At 36.9% G+C, this 20077-nt stretch overlaps 1 protein-coding gene across 1 annotated transcript in view; it reads left to right on the forward strand.

Moving 5' to 3' along the window:
- Positions 1 to 9012: 9012 nt before the first annotated feature.
- LOC149231924 (uncharacterized) overlaps positions 9013 to 20077 on the forward strand; it is a 98055-nt gene continuing 86990 nt past the window's right edge. The window contains exon 1 of the mRNA XM_089381789.1: positions 9013 to 11956. Coding sequence (XP_089237915.1) covers positions 9292 to 11956 — 2665 coding nt within the window. The 5' untranslated portion in view covers positions 9013 to 9291. The remainder of the gene's footprint in view (positions 11957 to 20077) is intronic.

A 20077-nucleotide genomic window follows, 5' to 3' on the forward strand; every position in this document is an offset into this window, starting at 1 on the left:
AGGAATTGCAGAAACAAAAGTAGAGGTTCCTTCATTCTGAAATGTGTTAACTCTGGGAAATCTTGTGGTAACCTTTCCATCTATCTCTGTTATTATTGATTGTGCAGCAGCAACAGGTTTCTTCGTGGGTTTTCCCCAATTAGTTACCCAATCATCAGGCGGACATAAGTCATTTCTGGAGACATAGACCGGTGCTACTGGGTTACAAGATGAATCATACTGGATAAGAGTGACTCGGCCTTCATCTTTATCAGGGGTATGCAAAACAGCAGGGATTGTTGTATTATAAAATCTAACACAGGTAATATAAAAAATGGCCAAATTTTTTGATTTTGCTTTGAAGTTTTGATACCCGGCAGTCTGGATACCTAAGGTTAGGCATTGCAGGACATTTGGGTCGTCGAGTGCAACAGAGAAATCTGGAAAAACATCATACTGAACAGGGCCTTCAGCAAGGCTTGTTTCAATGCCACCTATCATGGTCTGGGTGAATGTGGTCCATCGATTATCAAATAGGGCTGAAAACACATAAGCTTTTTGTCCTTTTCTATGTAATGCATTCAGTCCTATCCTCACCATCCCCAGATGGACATACTGGTAACCAGCTTTGAGAGCGGATTTGATATGTTTGGCTTCCAGGAGAGATATAGTTAACATAGCATTCAAAGTTAAATCTGCTTTGATGGATTTTTCTTTGATTTTGATCTGACTAAGGGCACGGAAATTAAAAGAGGATAAATTTCTGTATACATCATGTGGAGACACTGTTGGAAGTTTTCAATTAACAGAGGGATCTGTTTCTTCTTGTTCTATGATAGCAGAATTACCAGAAGTGGATTCAGATCTACATAGCCCTTCTAATGCAGATTTTGATTTTTCTTCATCTTTCATAGTTCTAAAGTGCTTAGTTCCAAAAATAGAGTTAGAAGATCCGGCTGAAGAATGTCTAGGAGCATCCATTTTAGAATAGATAAATACCCGATCAAAAGCCTTGCAGAAAATGATGAGAAGAATTGTGGTCTTCTTCTGAAGGAGAAATTGCGGCAAATTCTCGTCCAACGTCTTCAACGCTCTCCAACGCCAACACCGGCAACAACGAGCTCGAACGATATTCAGGACTCAAGCGAATTTTTTCACTCAAACAATATCTCACAGCAAAATATCAACTCAAACAATACTTGGCTCCGATACCATCTCAATGGTGTCCCGAGGTACATTGCACAATCCAGTCCTGGAACAACAGGACAAACTAGATGAACTCCAATTTTTTCTGTAAGCAGAACATCAATTTCTGCTTCATGCTTTGTAGGGATGTCACCACTTGCAGTGATTACCCTTGGACATTTGAGCTAAAAGGCTGAGATGAGCTTGGCTGTGAAAACATTCTTCTGATAGAATCATACACTGCTTGGTCTATTACAAACTGTGGGGGTGCAGGAGACTGTCCAGGATGTAATTGACTGATTGTAGTAGGAATTGCAGAGACAGAAGTAGAGGTTCCTTCATTCTGAAATGTGTTAACTCTAGGAAATCTTGTGGTAACCTTTCCATCTATCTCTGTTATTATTGATTGTGCAGCAGCAACAGGTTTCTTCGTGGGTTTAGACTGTTGTATAACCCCCATGTTGAACTAGAATAAAAGAGAATGAAAAGCTTATGAGAAAGCAAACTATATAGAAAATAGGAGCGGATACCTCTCAGGATACATTATTTCCAGAGAGTTGTTATGCCATGAAGAGCCATAATGTCATCAAAAGGGTAGCATTTATTACGAGAAGATTGTAGCCTGTGTGCCAGTTGATACCATAAAACAAGTTAATTACCATTTTCCACATGAAATGACATTCCTTCATTCTCTGTGCACCTAGGACAAGGACATCCAATGGCTATGGATCATTGATAGATCTCCACTTGAACTAAATGTTTACATTATAATGTGAAATGAAATGACCATCTGAAAACTCTAATGACTATTCATTGTTAAGGGTGGTGAGGTGTTAATGTTTCTTGGGGGTGGGGAGGTGCATAATTCCATGTCCCATCCATTAATGCATGGTGGGGTAGTGGCAATACACACCCCCACCTCCCTAACTTGTCTACTAACAAGCACCCAACCTAGGGATGCCATCATTATTATGATCTCTTCATGTATTTTGATTTGTTTAAAGTATAATAAAATTTCTTGACACATACATTAAGAGTATTTTCTTTGCAATTTATTTAAACTTATATATATATATATATAATTTGTTTATATTTTTTAAATTTTATGTAGAAATTTTACACCTATCAATATAATCAAATTGATTTCTCTAGTCATTTCAAAGAGAGAGAATTGACATGCTTCTTACATTTTTATCACCATATTTTTGACACTGAAATAAATGTATATAAAAGAGGAAAGGCTAAGAGAAGCAAATTTTTTTAACCAAAGAAGCAAAATAAAACTCTAAGGATTTCTAGAAGTGTTAAGGAGCACAACTTATTAAAGCATTTGGTTTGAATTCGGTCAATTTCATAAATATAGAGTTGCGATGCAAAGATGGATTTAGACATAATGGATCTTGTTTTGTGTGATGATGATATAGAACGTCTCCCCATTCCATATTGTAGCATTTGGGGATAGAATTAGTATCACACGAATCCTCATAGGGTGAGTCTAGAAAAGGAAGTAGATGACTCAAAACCCAAAACATTGAGAAAGGTCCCAAGCTCTCCATTTGAGGTAGTAACATTGATAACGGTTCATTCATGCCAAAAGTGTAGCCCTCATATGAATGTTATTATGATTAGAAACCTCTAATGGGGATGAAGAGGCTACATGAATAATACAACTTAGACCTATGTAGACTAACAATGATTTCAATTTTATCGAAAGAATCTCGTTGATTAGTTTTATCAAAGCCTCCACCAATGTCCATCCATTCAATTGACCATAAATACATTTGAGATAAATAAGGAAAAACAAGTAATCCCATATTTATGCGGGTCCCTATATAAATAAGACAACCATAAAAAAAAAAACACATCTCTAAAAACAAAAATATAAATAATCACAATTGTATTAGTCGACGTGTTTCAAACCAACCAGTGTGGTTCATCGCCGGGACAAGTTGAATGAATCAACTTGTCTTGACAATGAACCACACTGGTTGGTTCGAAACGCGTCGACTAAGCATCCAGATGTGATTTTCGCCAAAGAATCTTCTCTTAAACTTGATATGGATCACAGAAACCTAAATTCAATAATCACAATTATAATTATAAAAATAAAATAATTAAAAAAATAAAAAATAAACCTAATATCTTATATTTAAAAGTGAAAAAAAGACAAAAAAAAAAAAAAATATATATATATATATATATTATTTCATTATAAATAAATATTAATTACATCCAACCGACATTTAAATATCCACTTAAATAAAATTAATAAAATAATTTAGTTGTGTAATCTTAAATAAGGTTTGAGACCATACTTTTTGGTCAAGGTTGGTCCATAACCCAATAAGATTCCCAAATATGATAAATCCTGTAAGAGAAACCCTTATCCATGAAAGGAACAAGCCTTTTTATGCTTTATGTCTATTCATTAGCTAAGTAAAATAGAAAGAGACATTTGTTTTATGTTACAACTTATTAACTAAGAATAAAGTTTATTTAAAATATAAGAAGATGATAATGACATTTTTGGCTAAAATTTAAGATTATGGTAATTTTGGAAAAATGTTTATTTATATAAATTATTAGTGATAATTTTCAAACATATTCAAATTTTTGTCATAGAGTGTATTTAAAAAAATAGAACCTAAATGGAGAGAAAATTAAATGTGTTGGGTACCAATCAAACTATTATCCATTAACATATAACAATAACTCTTAACTAATAATTATTAATAATAATTAACTCTAATATTAATTATTAACCCTAATAATAATTATTAATTTTATTATTAATAATATCAAGTATTAAGTTGAGCTAACACAATACATAAGATAAAATGATCTAATTTATTAATTTTTCTATTAATTATTTACTTTAGAAATTAATTTTTAAGGTTGGTTGGTTAACTCTATCTCATTTCATGTCTTTCTATTTCATATTTATTTTCATAATTCTCACTTTTTCTATAGACTTGTCTTGAAAATGAGTCTTGTTATAGACTCGAAACATAAAGACACAAAAATAACTAATATAAAAATAATTCTAGATACTCAAACTATTGAATAATAAATAATAAAGAAAATAATCCATCGCAAACTAATAATTTCACATTACAATACAAAACAAAACAAAACAAAACAAAACATTCTCCAAATATCTTAATTTATTCACCTATTAATTTATTCCTTTATCCCATTAACTACTAACTCCTTGTAACTTCATTATTAAATTTAACCAATATAAATTTTCATCATAAATGAACTAAATTAAAAAAAAAAAACATAAATGAACTAAATTAAAAAAATAAATATTATAGTTAATTAGATCAATTTAACCAAAAAAATAATCCAAACTTTTATATTTAATCATTAGAAAATACTGTCACAACGTCACCACTTTAATATCCACGCTCTACTTTTTATGTTAGGACAAACTTTAAGAACAAGATATAGCTATCAAAGATATTAGAGAAAACTCGATAATTTTTTATTGAAAAACAAATTACATTAAAGTTTTGGGACAAATATCAAGATTCTAGAAAGCTGTGTATTTGTAAACTTTTATCAAGTTTTCTTTTAAAAGGCTGTCTTTAAATTAAGAAGGCTAAAGCATATATATATTTTTATAGTTAAATTGACGCGTAGAATAAGTATCTAGTTTCACAAATAAATAAATAGTTTTATTAAAATTAAATTATTTAATATAAATGATTATTTATCTATTTAAAAAACGATATAAATAAATTATTAATTTGTTTGTAAGATAAACAAGCTAATTTTATAATTAAACAAATTATACAAAATCTGCAATATTACTAGTGAAGAAACCTAATCAATAATATTGGAATAAGTTATAATATTGGAAAAAGTCATTTGTTCATAGAGTCTAAATTAAATTTTGTATTATAGAAAAATTGAAAAATTTTCTTGTAAATGGAAATGTGTAAGAGACGATAAAACTAAGATACCTATGTAAAATAAATAAAGTATCTAACAGCTTAGTTATGCAAAGATTAGTTTAAGGTTTCAAAATCAACATTAGACATTGATATGTGGTGCTTTTGTTGAGTTACATTATGTTGATGAATAGGAACCTATCAAGTTGAAATTGGTAAACTTGAAATAACATTTTTGAGTTGTAGTTGGACTTCATCAAGTTGCAACAAAATCTCTTTCTTGGTTTCATCACAATTCTTCTGAATATTCCCGACAACCATTTTTAAAAGCCAATAAAGATCCACTATTTTCCAATATTTTGTATCACTAGCCCTTGAGCTTATAGTGTTTGGGATCCAATTTACTAACTCTGCATCAATATCCAAATCCAAAATAGTATCCCTCCTCTATCAAATTTTGTACTCCAAATTCTCAAGTTTCTCATGGATGTGAAGTATAGTATGTTTCCAATGTTTGTTTGTAGTGGCTTGAGCTTGTTGTGAACCTCAGTGCTAGAGATACTAGCCTGAGCACCAAGGGAGTGAGACGGGCTAGGCCAGTCCCTTTGGCCACGATGAGAAGCTCTAATGTGAGTCATATCGAATATCACAATATCATAGCTTAACAGTAAAGTTTTACAACAAATTTCAGATAGGAAGGAGCATGAGCTATAAAGACTAAATAAATACTTACACTTTATAGAGTCTAACCTCTTATAATATGGATAACTCATGGCATTGTTGAGAACCCATGAAGAAAAAATATGTAATTTCCACAAGTCACTCATGTAGTGCCATGAAGTTGAGAACTTGTGCAGGGAACCCACATATTTGCTCCATGCAAGCAAATGATTGTGGCAACCATTGTAAGAAGAAGGCACTACACCAATCCAATATGAAGATGGATATGACAAGTTGCTATAGTAGTTGGATACTAAGTGTGATTTGCCCAAAAACATACATCAAAACTTGTCATGGAGACGACATTCGAGAGAGAGATTCCCTTTGTCCAATCATAATCACAATAAAAAGGAGATGGCAATCACTGATGATGGTTATGACTAGGGATATGCACTCCTTCTCACCTCAACTGGAAAATAGTAAGGATTATTGTTATTAGTGATTATTTATGAATATGGGTTGCTTCATCACTATTATTTAATAGAAATCATAAATTTTAAAATGATTTCGGAATGATTGTATTGGATTGAACTTTTATTTTTACAATTTTTTAATTTTAAAATATTGATTTATTTCGTTAAAACTTACAAAAAGATATATATATATATATATAAACAAAATAAAAAATTCAAATCCCACTCACTCCAAAATTATAAGGCAATTTAAACCTTTATCATATATAAGAAAATCAATATTCCTTTTAGTCATTGCAAAAATTACTTTAAACAATGTCGCAAATTTTTCATTAACAAAAATTAGCTTAAACAATATCATATACTTTTCCTTCACATTAATAAAAAAAAATTGTCAATCAAAGGCTTCTATTAAGTTGTTAAAAGATTACAGAGTGCTTGTCCCAAAATTAGTGTTCTTCCGACCTCACTATGGTTAAATTTGTTGGCCAAAAGAACAACACAAAAATTGTTTCCAAAATGCCAAAACCTTCTTAAAAATGAGAACCAAAAAGACCAACGTGCCTAAAAAATCCTTAAGATATACACATAACACACAAATATCATTGAAAAGGAAGAGGACCCAGATCATTACCCAAAGGATCCTGGACACCCGACTTACCCATGGACTTGAAACTCTACAAGTGCCAGGCACCCTCAAGTTGTTCCATGTGCTCAGCTAGTCCTCTTTGGCCTCTTCAAAGTGACACTAGTTGATCCTACATATTCCATTGACTATGTTGAAGATTTTAAGTATGGGGGATTTACGCAGTGCATTATATTAGATATCATTTTTGGGATTCAACTGCGTTAAGTAAGTCATTCAAACGTATGACCATTTCCATGAGAGGTAGTCGTAACTGACTAATTTCTCATGATTTTTGAATAGTTCACTTAGCACTCATTGCATCGGGTGATGCTCACAGGGGTGAAGAAGTGGGATTGAAACTAGTGAAATGTGGAGAACGAATCACATAGCATCAATCATCACTTCCGGGGCTTGCACCCGGTAACCAGGACTTCCCAGGAGGTCACCCATCCCAGAACTCCTCTGGCTCAAGCGCGCTTAACTGTGGAGTTTTTCCCCACAATCAAGCCCACTTAGCTTGCTACCCCATTTGCAAAACCTTAGCAAGTATTGTGCCTCATGAACCATTCAAGTAGAGATCCCTTGACTCTTTTTGAATTTAAGTATGGGGAATTTGTTCATGAAATTAATTATTTAATTATGATCCCCATGTTTGTCTTGATTCGATTGCTCCAGGAGTGCAATCACTTGTCGCAATTATGCTTCCAAGGTGTTGAGAGAGGCAAGAAGGACAAAGTGACTGATCAAGATTATGGGCCACCACCTCATTAAGCTTTACATCTTGGATATCTCGTCCCTCCACTACCGCAACTTCTCTTCTATGCTTCACCCCCTGCCGTTGCAGTCTTGTCCCTCTCCTTGCTATGCCCCTTTGCCTAATCATCTTCACTGCGCCTCCAGTCCATTGTTACTAACCACAAGCTTCCTTTGCTGTACCACGAGCCTAAGAGTTCACCAACACCCAATGACCAACTACAACATTCCAAGGCTTTGAGAGCCACTCTGCTTTAGTAGGTGACCATCTCCAACAAGGGTTGTCTCCAATAGCCCCAACAAGTTGGCTCCTAAACCAAAGACGTGGTTCGTGGAACCCTTGAGACACCTCATGGGTCAATTTGCCATGACCAAAATGGAAGACCTTATATGCCAGCCTAATTTTGTGCGAATCCTCTCCCACAAGCAACCCTTGAACAAAGATGCTCCACCAGAAGGAATTTGGGAGCACCACACCAACTATCTCGCCCCTCGCTATCACTTGATTGAACTAAATGATCTTGGAAACCCAAGCTAACCTCCCACATGAAAGTCACTGACCCTGAATTCCAAACAAATGCAACTAACCCACAAACTTCATGACAATAGGCTTAGTATGCTCAAAAGCCCGAGCTTTGTTTAGCTAGAAATTATAAGTCCCACAGGTCAGCTCGACTATTAATCACCCTCTTTCAAAGACAATGTACAATCACACTATAGAGATCGAGAAATCCATTTTGTGGACTTACTTGGGTGACTAGAGCCAAGCATTAGAACAATATCTCCGCTCTCATAAACCAATTATATGAGCTCCTCGCATTCTTCTCGCTAACCCTACCACAACAGAGTTTCCAACTACAATCCTCTCCATGGTCCCAGATCAAATGTTAATAACCTTGAGCAGAGCTCCAAGAACAATCTTGCTCACAAATATCCACTTGTATCCTTGAAAGACATAATTAAAAAAGTTTGCATAAATTAACAACCTACACACACGTTTCATTCCCTCTACTCGCTAACAATTTCTCTCCACCTACCCTCATACATATAAATTTTACGCTAATCATAACAAAAACATCCACACTATCCACAATGTGGTCACATGCATCACATAAAACATCCACACTGTGGTCACATGCCATTTTTACCTTGATTGAGTTCTTGAGAAAAAGATGAAACGTGCCTTCATGCCCCTCATAATGCTCATTCACAATAATATTATACACTTTTCATTAACATTTTAATTTCATGTAAAAAACCAAATGCCAGTTTAATCACAATTAATATCATATACTTTTCTTTAACCAAATACCACTGTAATTACAATTTAACGTACCATTCAAACACAAACACCAAATTTACTTTACTTGCAATCTACGTATATTTATAGATTTCCTTATTTAGAATTTATTTATATTTGTTTCTTTTCCGGCGGAAAGGCACCTGCCAATACAACTAAAACAGTTTTTCAAGTCTTCACGAAGAGAAAGGATTGGCCTGCCTTTGACATTTTTTTTACCATATCCAAGGCAGATTCTCGCCGGCAGAAATTCACAGAGAGGAAGAAGGGCCAACAGAATCAAAATCCGCTAAGGAGGGAAGCCAAATAAAATTCCACGGATTTCCAGAAGCGTGAGGGGGCCGCGGGAGTGTTTGGTTTGAATTCGGCTGATTTCTGTAAATCCAGAGCTCTGATGCGTAGATCGGTTCAGCCATAATGAATCGTATGTCGTGTGCCGAGGATGGAGACACTCTCCCCATTCTACAGATTAGCAGTTGGGGTCAGGCGCCTCTGGAACTTTCGGAGTTTAAAGAGGCTTCAATTTCCCCCGCGAGGGACATTTTGCTTTTAATTTCGCACCAGCGTCAGGCCCTGCTCCTTCCTCTTGCGGCTGATTCTACAGAACAGGTAATCCCTGATACGTATTTTCCTCCATCGCAGCCTGCTTCTCCTAATGACAATATACAGTATGCATTTGAGCAAAAATTCTTCACACCTTTAGCCTCCAGACAAAAGATTCCTTCAATCCCGCGTTCTGCATCAAAGTCTGCTTATAATGGCGCAGATAGTCCGCCAGACACGCCATTTTATACTCCTTTCTCGACACCTTTAAGGAATTCCAGTCCGTTATACGAAACTCCGTCGTATGAATCTCCGTCCGGGAATGGCGAGGGTTCTTTTTGTTTTCCTGCCATTCCTGATGCGAGGTCTTTGGCCTGGGGATGTTTTGGGGATGAATGCGGATATGCTAAAGATGCCGGAGTTTTTAAACAGCTGCTATTTGTGTCAGGCGAGCGTGGGGTCACTGTTCATGCTTTCTGTAGGAAACAGATGACGGATGTAAGGCAGGACGCCCCTAGCGAAGCGGATGGAGGGAAGCATCCTAAGACGAGGAACGAAGTGGGAAGATTCGTGAATTGGGGACCTGACGGGGTCTCATTGGAGGGTTGCTTTGCAGATGTTGCCCATGCCGTCGCAGGTAGCTTTCGCGAAGAAGTCGGTTCGACAGGCGGAGTTGGAGAAAGAGATGATGGATTTTATGGGGGAAGGGTGGGTAGCACAGTTCCAAATATGAGCTCCACGTCGCAGAAATGGCTGCGCTCTTTTTTGGTAGATATTGAGTTGGAAGAATCTGGAGGCAACCTTATTGCTATGTTTCCAGCAAAGTCTTCTATCCCTTCTTCGGCTGAGGTGGTGTCTTTTTGTTTTTCTTGCAATTCCCCAGCATTTCTGCGTTTTATTCGCTCCAAAGGACAAGTGACTTCTCATGACAAGGATGATTCTAAGGTCACCTCGGCATCAATCAGGCAGGATAAGTTATTGGCCACTGAGTCAGTCCAACCTGATTCTTGTCTTGGTTCGGAGAATTTTTTATTACCTAACCAACTTGAACAGGATAGCTGTAATGGTGTGAAATCACCTTATGAATGCTCCAAGCTCTTCTCCAGTCCCTCACATAGATTGGTTGGCATGGTTCTCACAAGACAGTTTTGCGTCTCCGAGGCAGCTGAAGAAGAGCTTTCCAAAAGTGAACTTGAACTTTTTGTGGTGGTTGCAGTGTTGCATGTCTCAGGAATAAGTTGGGTAAGCACTGTGGATCTTCAAAATTTGGCTTCCAGTCGATTGCCAAGGGATGCCTGGGTAGAATTTCAGTTAGCTGATGAAGTTCTTTTTGGTCTGAAAGAATCTGGTATTATCTTCACGTGGGCTGCATTGACTGGAAAATTAATGGGATGCATTGATGTCTTGTATCACTGTGGATTGGAGTTGGACCTGCATACTTTTGAGGAAGAACGGATTGAGCAACCAAAAAGAGTGCAAGAGGATGAAATGGAATACACTGTAACCAGTGGAGTAAAAAGAGAATCGACTTCTGAAGGGGTTGGGAAATTGCAGAATGTGCAAATGAGTAGGAAGACTTCACCTGTACATGGCTTCAGAGGATTGCTGGTGACGGCAAATGCATTATTGATTGCTGTCACTGACAAGCATGGATCTGTGCATGTAATCTCTACAGATGAATATTTTGCAGGCTTTCAAAGTTTACGTGAAAAGTCTGCATCACTTTCAGAATGTTTTAATTGTTCTGATCTTAACATATTATCAAGCTGGGAGGTAGCAGGTTCTGACATTGCGGGCCAAAAGCCCAGTAGTGACATTCCAAACCGTCACTGGTTCAAGTCTTTTGCTGATGAAAAGGAATTACTAGGTGGTGGTAATATTGAAGAGAGGACTTTGAATAATAATCAAGTTGTAAAGACTATGCCTGGTGCTACTCGAGGATCTTCCAATTCCAGTGGTTTTGTGAGCAGTTCATGCAGAAGGGATGGAATATCCGAGGTAAAAAGGGTACAGCCCATGCGCAGGGTTTTCCTTCCATCAGAACGATATGAATCAGGGGCTATTATTTCTTTGAGTCCATATGGAATCACAAAGCTTGTTCGTCCAGTTAATTTAATGTCAGCTCTGAAGGAGTTCAAAATTGTTCAGACTCCATTACATCTACCTGACATCATTCTTGAGGACAGAGGTTTGGATTCCAGTCATAAGTTCACATGGCGTGGATATACACAAAAGGAAAAAAAAATTGTAGGAGAAGTTATTGGTTTTTGTGATCAAGGTTTTCTCTATTTGGTTTCGAAATTGGCACTTCATGTTGTCCTACCTCCACTTTCACTTTCTTCAAGTACGACGTGGTCTGAATCTCAAGGACGATGGTGGTTTACTTCCACTTATGCGACGGATGTTTTTGCGCAGTATGAAAGTGTACCTTCTATAGATAGAAAGGAAGCACAATGTCAACAATGGCAAATTGAAGTACTGGACAGGGCTCTTGTCTATGATGGTCTCAAAGAAGCTGAGCACCTATCTTCAGAGAACGGTGAGTGTGATTTTGGAAATTACTACTTAAACAAGCTACAATCTGATGATTCTTTTTTCTTTTTAATACCTAGTTTTAGAAGTTGTAGTATCTTTTCATTTGGTGTATATAAACATCATCAGTTCTAACATATGTTGTAAATTCATGTAGCTTGTTTCTTGAGTTACATTTCGTTATAAGACAGGAAATACCCTCTAGGCAGGAGCATGATAGCCTTGCTGCCCTGTATCTTAACGTGTTGATTTAACTATTTGGCTATTACATCTGTTGATGGCCAAATTTCCATAAAATGACAGATGAGAGCTGATTTTGTTGAAAATAGTAGCGAGAAATGAATTCCTTGATTTGTGTCTTAATTCAAGGAGTCAAATCGAGTTTCTTTTTTGGCATGTTCTATTTCCTAAAGAATAGGAGATTTCCTAAAAATTAGGACGAGCTATGTAGTAGTTAACTAATGTGTTAAAGTGGAAGGCCAAAATCACTGTCTTCTAGTGTGAGATAATTGGGGGAAATAACTAGTGTTTGAGTCTCAAGTTTTAGAACTGAGATAGGACGAGTTGCATGGGTAGTTAACTCCGTTAACTCAATCAATCACAAAAGCAACTTACCTCAATTAGAAATTTGCTAGCTTTAGCCATTCGAATTGCTTTAAAAGGAGGAATGAAGGCACTCATTGTATCATAATTGAGCACGGGTTTGTGTGAGCTTGTGAGAGAAAGGTGCCAAGAGTTCTTGTGCGAATTGTTGGAGAAGAAAGCAATTCCTTGAAGAAGTGCGCGTAGAAATAGGAGGATTTCCTATTTAATAGGGGCTACTAGTGCGCATGAAAATTGGAGGCAGGATCAGGGATCAAGCAGGTGTTTCAAGCCTAGTCTAAGGTAGTGAGAACCATTGTATTCTCTAGTGAAACAAAGATTGTTTGTAAGAGATATATTTCTCATTCTTCTTCAATAATACTCTCAATCAAGCAGAGGGTTTTCCTAGTTGGACTCCCTAGAAAATTTGTGTTCAAATCTGTGAAGTGTGTATTTATTTCTGTTCCTATTCCACTGCAATTTGGTAGAGAAATTCTATGTCTATATGAAAAGAAACTTGTTTTCAGATTGTTCATATTAGCAGTTGCAAAATTTCGTGGATTTTCTACAGAGTTGAGAAGGTCTTCAATATAGTCAGCTAGAAGATATTGTTTTAAGGACTATAATTGGAGTTTCTTTTGGCTGGAAGATTCTATTTTCCTTGGATATTGGGTGGTGTAAGAGGGAACTCCTTGTTGAAATATGTAACTAGGTTCGGTCTTCATAATGACATATGTAATCATGATTTTATGTATTTAACATAAAGAGAAAAATAAAATTATTATTGTTATTCTTGAGGCATGGGTTTCATGCTCAAGGTTATTTGATTTATAGGTCAAGCACCCATTGAGAGCTTCTAGGGCTTGTATTTGAGTCAACAAGTCATAAGAGTCATTGTCATGTATGGAAGACCCTTTTGGGCATGTTACATATTGTAAAGAAAATTTATTTGAGTCAAAATTAGAGTCAAAGACCCTCCAAAACCTTGTCAATGGGAAAACAAGTCGGCCTACATGGAAGAAGATCAAGTCGGCCTCATGGAGGAAATTCGTACCCCTAGAAAGCCTATATATAGGAAGGAACTCGACCTCATTTGTACACTCAACAAGCAAGTTTGATCTACTCAAGGAAGAAGTTGGAAAAAAGGACGAAACTCAAGGATAAGAGGAAGAAGAGCAAGATCAAAGTTTTGGACCTCTCTCTCTCTTATGTTAGGGTTTCTATAGTTACTGGGCAAGATGAACTTCTGAAGCTGCATTGAAGTTGCTAGGTCGAAATTCTGAAGCTGCATCGAAGCTGTGAAGCTACTTCTAGGTCGAAGCTGTGACGCTACTTCTAGGTCGACGCTGTGAAGCTGCTTTTAGGTCGAAGCTGTGAAGCCACTTGTAGCTCGAAACTGCATCTAGGTCGAAGCTGTGAATTTGCTAGGTCGAAGTCACTGAAGCTACTAGGTCGAAGTTACAAAAACTGTTGCTGGGGGTCGAAGTTGTTGAAGGAGTTGCTGGAAGGTCGAAGTTTGTTGTTAGAAGCTGTGTAAGGAAAGCTCATCAAGAAGGTTGACTTGGTCTTGGAGGAGTCTTGGTCAAGGGTCATAGGTCTTGGAATTCGTCAATTGAAGTTCTATAAGAAGAGAAGAGTTCTTGCTGGTTTTTCCTCTCAAAAGGAGAGGTTTTGGCTCTAACTGATAGCCTATATCTTTTGTCCTCTTGTCTCATTGTTCTTTATTGTTTGGTAGCTGTTTGATGATAAAAACACAATAATAATCAAGTTGAAGAAGAAGCTAATCAAGATACGTAAAAGGATATCACACGCAGTTATCAATTTAAGAGAAATCACTTAATCTAGCTGCCCTTAGATTTCTCAACACTCCTAAATTAGATTGCTATTGCATTGATGAGAATAGACTTGTATAACATACAAGAGCGACGTTTGGTTTCATCTTCCAAGGTTGGTTCCTATTCTAACTATTCATATTTCTTTTTATTTACATATTTACAACATATTCACCCAATCCTTGAGGATTAGGTCTAACATCCACCCCTCCAATCCGAAGGGGTGTTTGTGAGTCCAAGCATCTTTTGAAGTTTTCAAACTTTTATCTTCCAAGTGCTTTGGTGAAGATGTCTGCAATTTGCTCATTTGTGGAATAATGTCTTAGATGAATAGTATTGGCCTTTACATGATATTGAATCAAATGATACTTTGTGTTGATATTTTTGGTTCGATCATGGAATTTGGGATTCTTGGCCAACTTAATTGCAGAAGTATTGTCAATCAGAAAGGGAGTAGAGTTCATTTGTTTCTCTTGCAAGTCTTCATTTTTTTTTTTGAGTCACACAATCACCTTTGTTGCTTCTGCAATTGCTACATATTCTGCCTTTGTCGTGGAATTTGTTGGAAATGACTATTTGTGTGACCTCCAAGAGACAACTCTTGATCCAAGACTCATAAGATAGTCTAAAGTAGACACTCCATTTTCCTTATCTTTGTCAAAGTATGAATTAGAATATCCAATCAAGCTGAAGTCATCCACCTGTGAATATTTGAGTCCAAAGTCTTGAGTTCCTTTCAAGTACTTTAGAACTCTTTTTGCAACAAACCAATGTCCTTCACAAGGCTTTTGCATAAATATGAAAGAATTGTAACAACAAATGAATTATATGGTGAGGTAGATAAAACTTCCCACAATATTTCGATGCTTAGTTGCATCATCAAGTTCATTCCCTTCTTTAGATGTGAGCTTTAGATTTTGTTCCATCGGAGTAGACAAAGGATTGCATTCAACTATTCCAAACTTGTTCAACAATTCTCCAATGTACTTTTGAGAAAGGAATATATATATCTTGGATGTTGGGCTACTTCAATGCTCAAGTGGTAGTGAAGGTGTCCCAAATTTGTCATCTCAAATCCTTTTTTCAACTATTTCTTTATGGATGCAGTTCTCATTGTTCCCTGTTATCAACAAATCATCTACATATACCACAATATAGAGTCCAAATGGTGGTCTATTTTGCCGTGGGGGCAAAGATATTTTCATAATCGACACTTTCTTTCTATGCAAATCCTTTTGCCATGAGCCTTGAAATGGACTTCAGTTGATCATTAGCTTGCAGGGATTCAAGATAATTAGAGTATGTAGATAGATGGCCTTGACAAAATCTGTGGGAGGAATGTCCATTTTAATTCCAATGGCATCTACATCATGCATGATGGCTCTAATCTCTTAGGCTATGGCCAAAGGGTCATCGTCCTTCAACTTAAGGTTGAAGAATTTGACCATTACTTGAATAACTTCTAGTTCTAAGTGTGAGTCATATAAATCCTTCAACTTTTTCAGTGCGCAATAAGAACTTGTAATTGAAACTATATGATGATTCACCTCTTCACTTACAAAAGTAGCAATCAAGGCATAAGATTTGTTGTCCTCGTGCTCCCAAATAGCTAGCTCTTTGTTTGATGTGGGCTTGGTAGGTGCAGTGTCCTTCTCTCTTCACAGATGGCTTTCCACAAGTTGTTAAAAATGAGGGTGTGCGTGATCTTTCAGGACCATTCTAAGTAGTTCTCTTTTCTAGTTAGCACCATGCCTACAATAGAGATAAGTGAGTGCATTCTCGCAATACCTTTCTATTGCTCTGTATTGATAGTTTTCTTAGTATGCTAGAGCAGCGCAACCCTTAATGGCCTCCAGTCTTTATGGATGTTAGCTTGGCTAAGTTAAGTGACGATAACTGACTTTTGATTGTTGGCTTATAGTGACAGAAGACTTGCGAGAAATAAACGTATTAGTATAATGCTAGGCAAGGCAAATTTACATTTTCATTATCGTTCAAGAAACTATAAAAAACTATATGTTAAATTTCCAATATCAACCGAAATATATTTAATATTTATACCTCAACAATTATTTGTTCCAAAAAAATTGTTTGATTACTTCAAATAAAATTATGATTTGTTAGAAAATAATATCATTGGTATTTAACTTTTGAAAAAATAATTTGCAGTAGAAAAAATAAGAATAGAGAATCAATCACATCACAATAATAAGTATACACCCATAACAATTTTCTTTCATTAAAATTCTCGAGAAAATCTGGGCCAAGTCCCATAGAAAAAATGCATTGTTGGAATGTGTAACTTGGCCCCACTAGGAAAATCAACCCACCAAAATATCGACCTCTCAAAGAATTCAACCCACTAGAAAATCAACTTCTTGAAGAATTTGACCTATAGAATCTCGACCTTTGACACCAACAAATCAACCCTCTCATTTCCTCCTCGTGTGACCCATGCGCACTCAAGGAAATCAACCCATTGGATAAATCTGCCTTTGTGCTTCAACTACTTCGCCTCTTGATTTCTTGAACTCGACCTCCTAGACTTACTTTGGAAATTTCCCTACACTCTTCCTCCCTTCTCTTCAGTGTAGCTAAGCCTCTCGCTTTGGAGAAAATCACCCCCCCAAATGAGAAAATTTCTCTCCTAATGCTGTATAGCCATGTTATGTCTTCACCTCTCGATTAGGCTTCTTTTATAACTTCATTAAGCCAAATCCCTAACCGTAATCTCCTAAGTGATTGATTGTCGAGGTTAGATCTGCCCTCACTTGAGATCAATGGTTGATATCATACCTAAGTTACTTAAATAACTAAATTATTTATCCTTAGTACTTTGGCTTAATAGTTCACATAATTAATTGACTTTAATTATTGTACTTTTCCTAAGTTAGACTTAGGAAAGAAGTCATAAATCATCTACTCCCCCAAGCAAGCACCTAATGAGGCAATCACCCATCTTCTACATGTTAAGACACTAAGCTCATGTAGAAGACCTTTTGAAGCTACCAAGAACTTCAACACTCCCTCCTAGCAAGGAAGAGATTCTTCACCACCCCCAACTTGTCCCTGTAAAACATGAACTTCCCTTTCACTAGAGGCTTGGTGAGAATATCTGCTACCTACTTCTCTGTGAAAATGTACTGCAATCTCATAACACCTCTTTGGACACTGTATTTGATGAAGTGATATATGATCTCTATATGTTTGGATCTGTCATGAAACACAAGATTTCTAGAGAGCTTAATGCAACTTTGATCATCATAGTGAATCATCACGAGCCCTAACTCAAGACCAAATAACTTTGTGAGCATCTTGCAAATCCATATGGCCTCACAATTTGCAATGTTCATTGCCATGTACTCTGTCTCTCCTGATCAAAGTATTGCTGCTTTTTGCTACACCATGAGATCATGGCTGATCCCATGTTGCAACAACACCCAGACGTGGATTTTCTGTCCACAATATTCCTTGCCCGATCAGAGTTTGCGTACCCTTGCAATACCAACTCGAACATATCTTAGTCTAAAGTCCACTGTACCTCGCAATTATCTCAACACATGCTTTGCTCCCACCCAATGAACCTGTCTTGACTCCACCATGAATTGGTTAAGTGTGTTTTACCCACCAAAATGGGTAACCCTGTAGGAGAAATTTTTTCTCCTATCCTCTACAACCGGTTGGTCAATCACATAGTCAACAACCATTGGCAACTACCACTAGCTGATGATATGCTATTATATCTCCACCACTTGCATCAACCATATACTTCTCATTTGTTCGACATGAGCACATGGTCGAAGGTGGGCTTCCTCTCAAAAGGTATTTAATCATTTTGCAATCGAGTGCTTATGCTTGTTTGTTTTTGGGCATTTGATATGGACTATGGTGTGATTTGGAAGAAGGATGGGTTTTGATCGTGGTCTAGTTCTCTCACCTTAAATGGGGGGTTAGTCTTCGATCCTAGTCTAGTGGGACCTCCCCTAATTGTCCGATGGGTATAGGAAGGACACTACTTGGGAACCCTGATTGAGATAACGTAGTTCCATCTATCCCTATGTCATACTTAACACTTCCCATCACACATTACAAGCACTTATCTCACCTCCATTCTTCGGGTTCAACTGACTCTTGGTTATTTGGGATTTCACACCCATATCTCCACTAACTTGTGTAGGGCCCAAAAACTTTGCTTTGGGAGGTTGATGCAGCTAAATGAAACATGAAAAAGCATATCATGGCCACAACAAAACTAAAATAAAGAATATCATAATGCAAACTATGGCCAAGGACATACAAATTAGCCTGTCGGCAAAAGCCTAGCATGAACTCTACCTCCCTCATTATGGCCATCACCTGGTTCTTGACCACATGTTGCTCCTTTACATCATAAGAAAGAACCCTTACATGTCCCAAATCTGATGAGCAATAAGTTGACTCATCATTAAGGGGTAACCCAACTGCTATATTCAAAGCAAGCTCTAATCCTTGAGCTATCAGCAATAATACAAAGAAAAATCAAGAAAAAGTAAAAGGTGCACGAGAGCGGTGGAAAGGCTGAGTTGGTAACGCATGCATCCACGATGTAATAGTCTAGGGTAATTTTACCCTAGGGTTTGCTGTTCCCTTTTCTAGTATAACTGATTGAGTTAATACAATTGCTAAACGCGTTTCCTTACATTACGGTAATTTGGCAGTCCAACACAATACGAATAATCTTGACAAGGAAAAATATATTTCAGTCATGTATTGATTTCATTAAATTAATAATGAATTGTCCACAGTAACCATGCAAATGTAATTCAACAACCTTTGATGAAACCATTATAAACTATTGATCACATGTTCGAACTTGGCAAGTGAAATTACCCTAACTAGCGACTATGACTGCAAACGTCTACTCAAGTTCTGACAAATTAAAACCTTTGGACCTGTATCATAATATAGCTCAATCACTATGCCAGTTTCAGTCTTCCGTCTGTACAGGAGGTCACACTCTCGTTTTTCCTTTGGATATAGGGACACGCTTTAGGAGGACAACTTCAACTCGTAATCTATTTTAGGATCCCAACTGCAAAGGGGATTAGGCAGATGCTTCCCACAATGGTTTTAGGGCTTCGACCCTCATTCCAAATCTTTCTAAACAGATGCAAATTGTAGAGGAGATATGGTGTGTGCAAAGATAGTACTCCTCAAGTCTGAACTTGGGTGGCCCAAAAAATCACAGTAACAAGAATATTAAATCCCATAACAGAATCACCATTTGTTGGCAGGGGCATCTGAAACCCACAATATGATCTGATTCCTCAGAAAGTCGACTTCCAATTACAAGATTCCTTGTGATGGTTTCTCTATGCACTAAATTCGTTCCAAACTGGGAGGAATATCCATCGAGATCCTATACCAACCTCCAAAGTTTAAACTGAAATTGTGATAGAGCCCTCACGAATTTCACTGTCTTTATTGGGTGACTTATTGTAGCTAGAACGAAGATTAAACAAGGAAATCACTGTCTGAAGTTGAGCGTTCCTACGGCCATTTGAGACCAAACAAGGAAACTTTGCTGTCTTTCAGAGATCATCTTGTGCTCAAACAAGAATCCAAATCAACAAGAATTTCACTATTTTCCCAAGATGTTTTTCCTGTGCCAGAATAGAGTGAAGAAAGATAGAAGGTGTCAACTAGGGTGGAATCTTTGACCACCGAAATTGACA

Source organism: Pinus tabuliformis, chromosome J (genome assembly GCF_031772625.1).
Source record: "Pinus tabuliformis cultivar Carrire ecotype Pingquan chromosome J, CPIR1, whole genome shotgun sequence".
Taxonomy (NCBI): Eukaryota; Viridiplantae; Streptophyta; class Pinopsida; order Pinales; family Pinaceae; genus Pinus; species Pinus tabuliformis.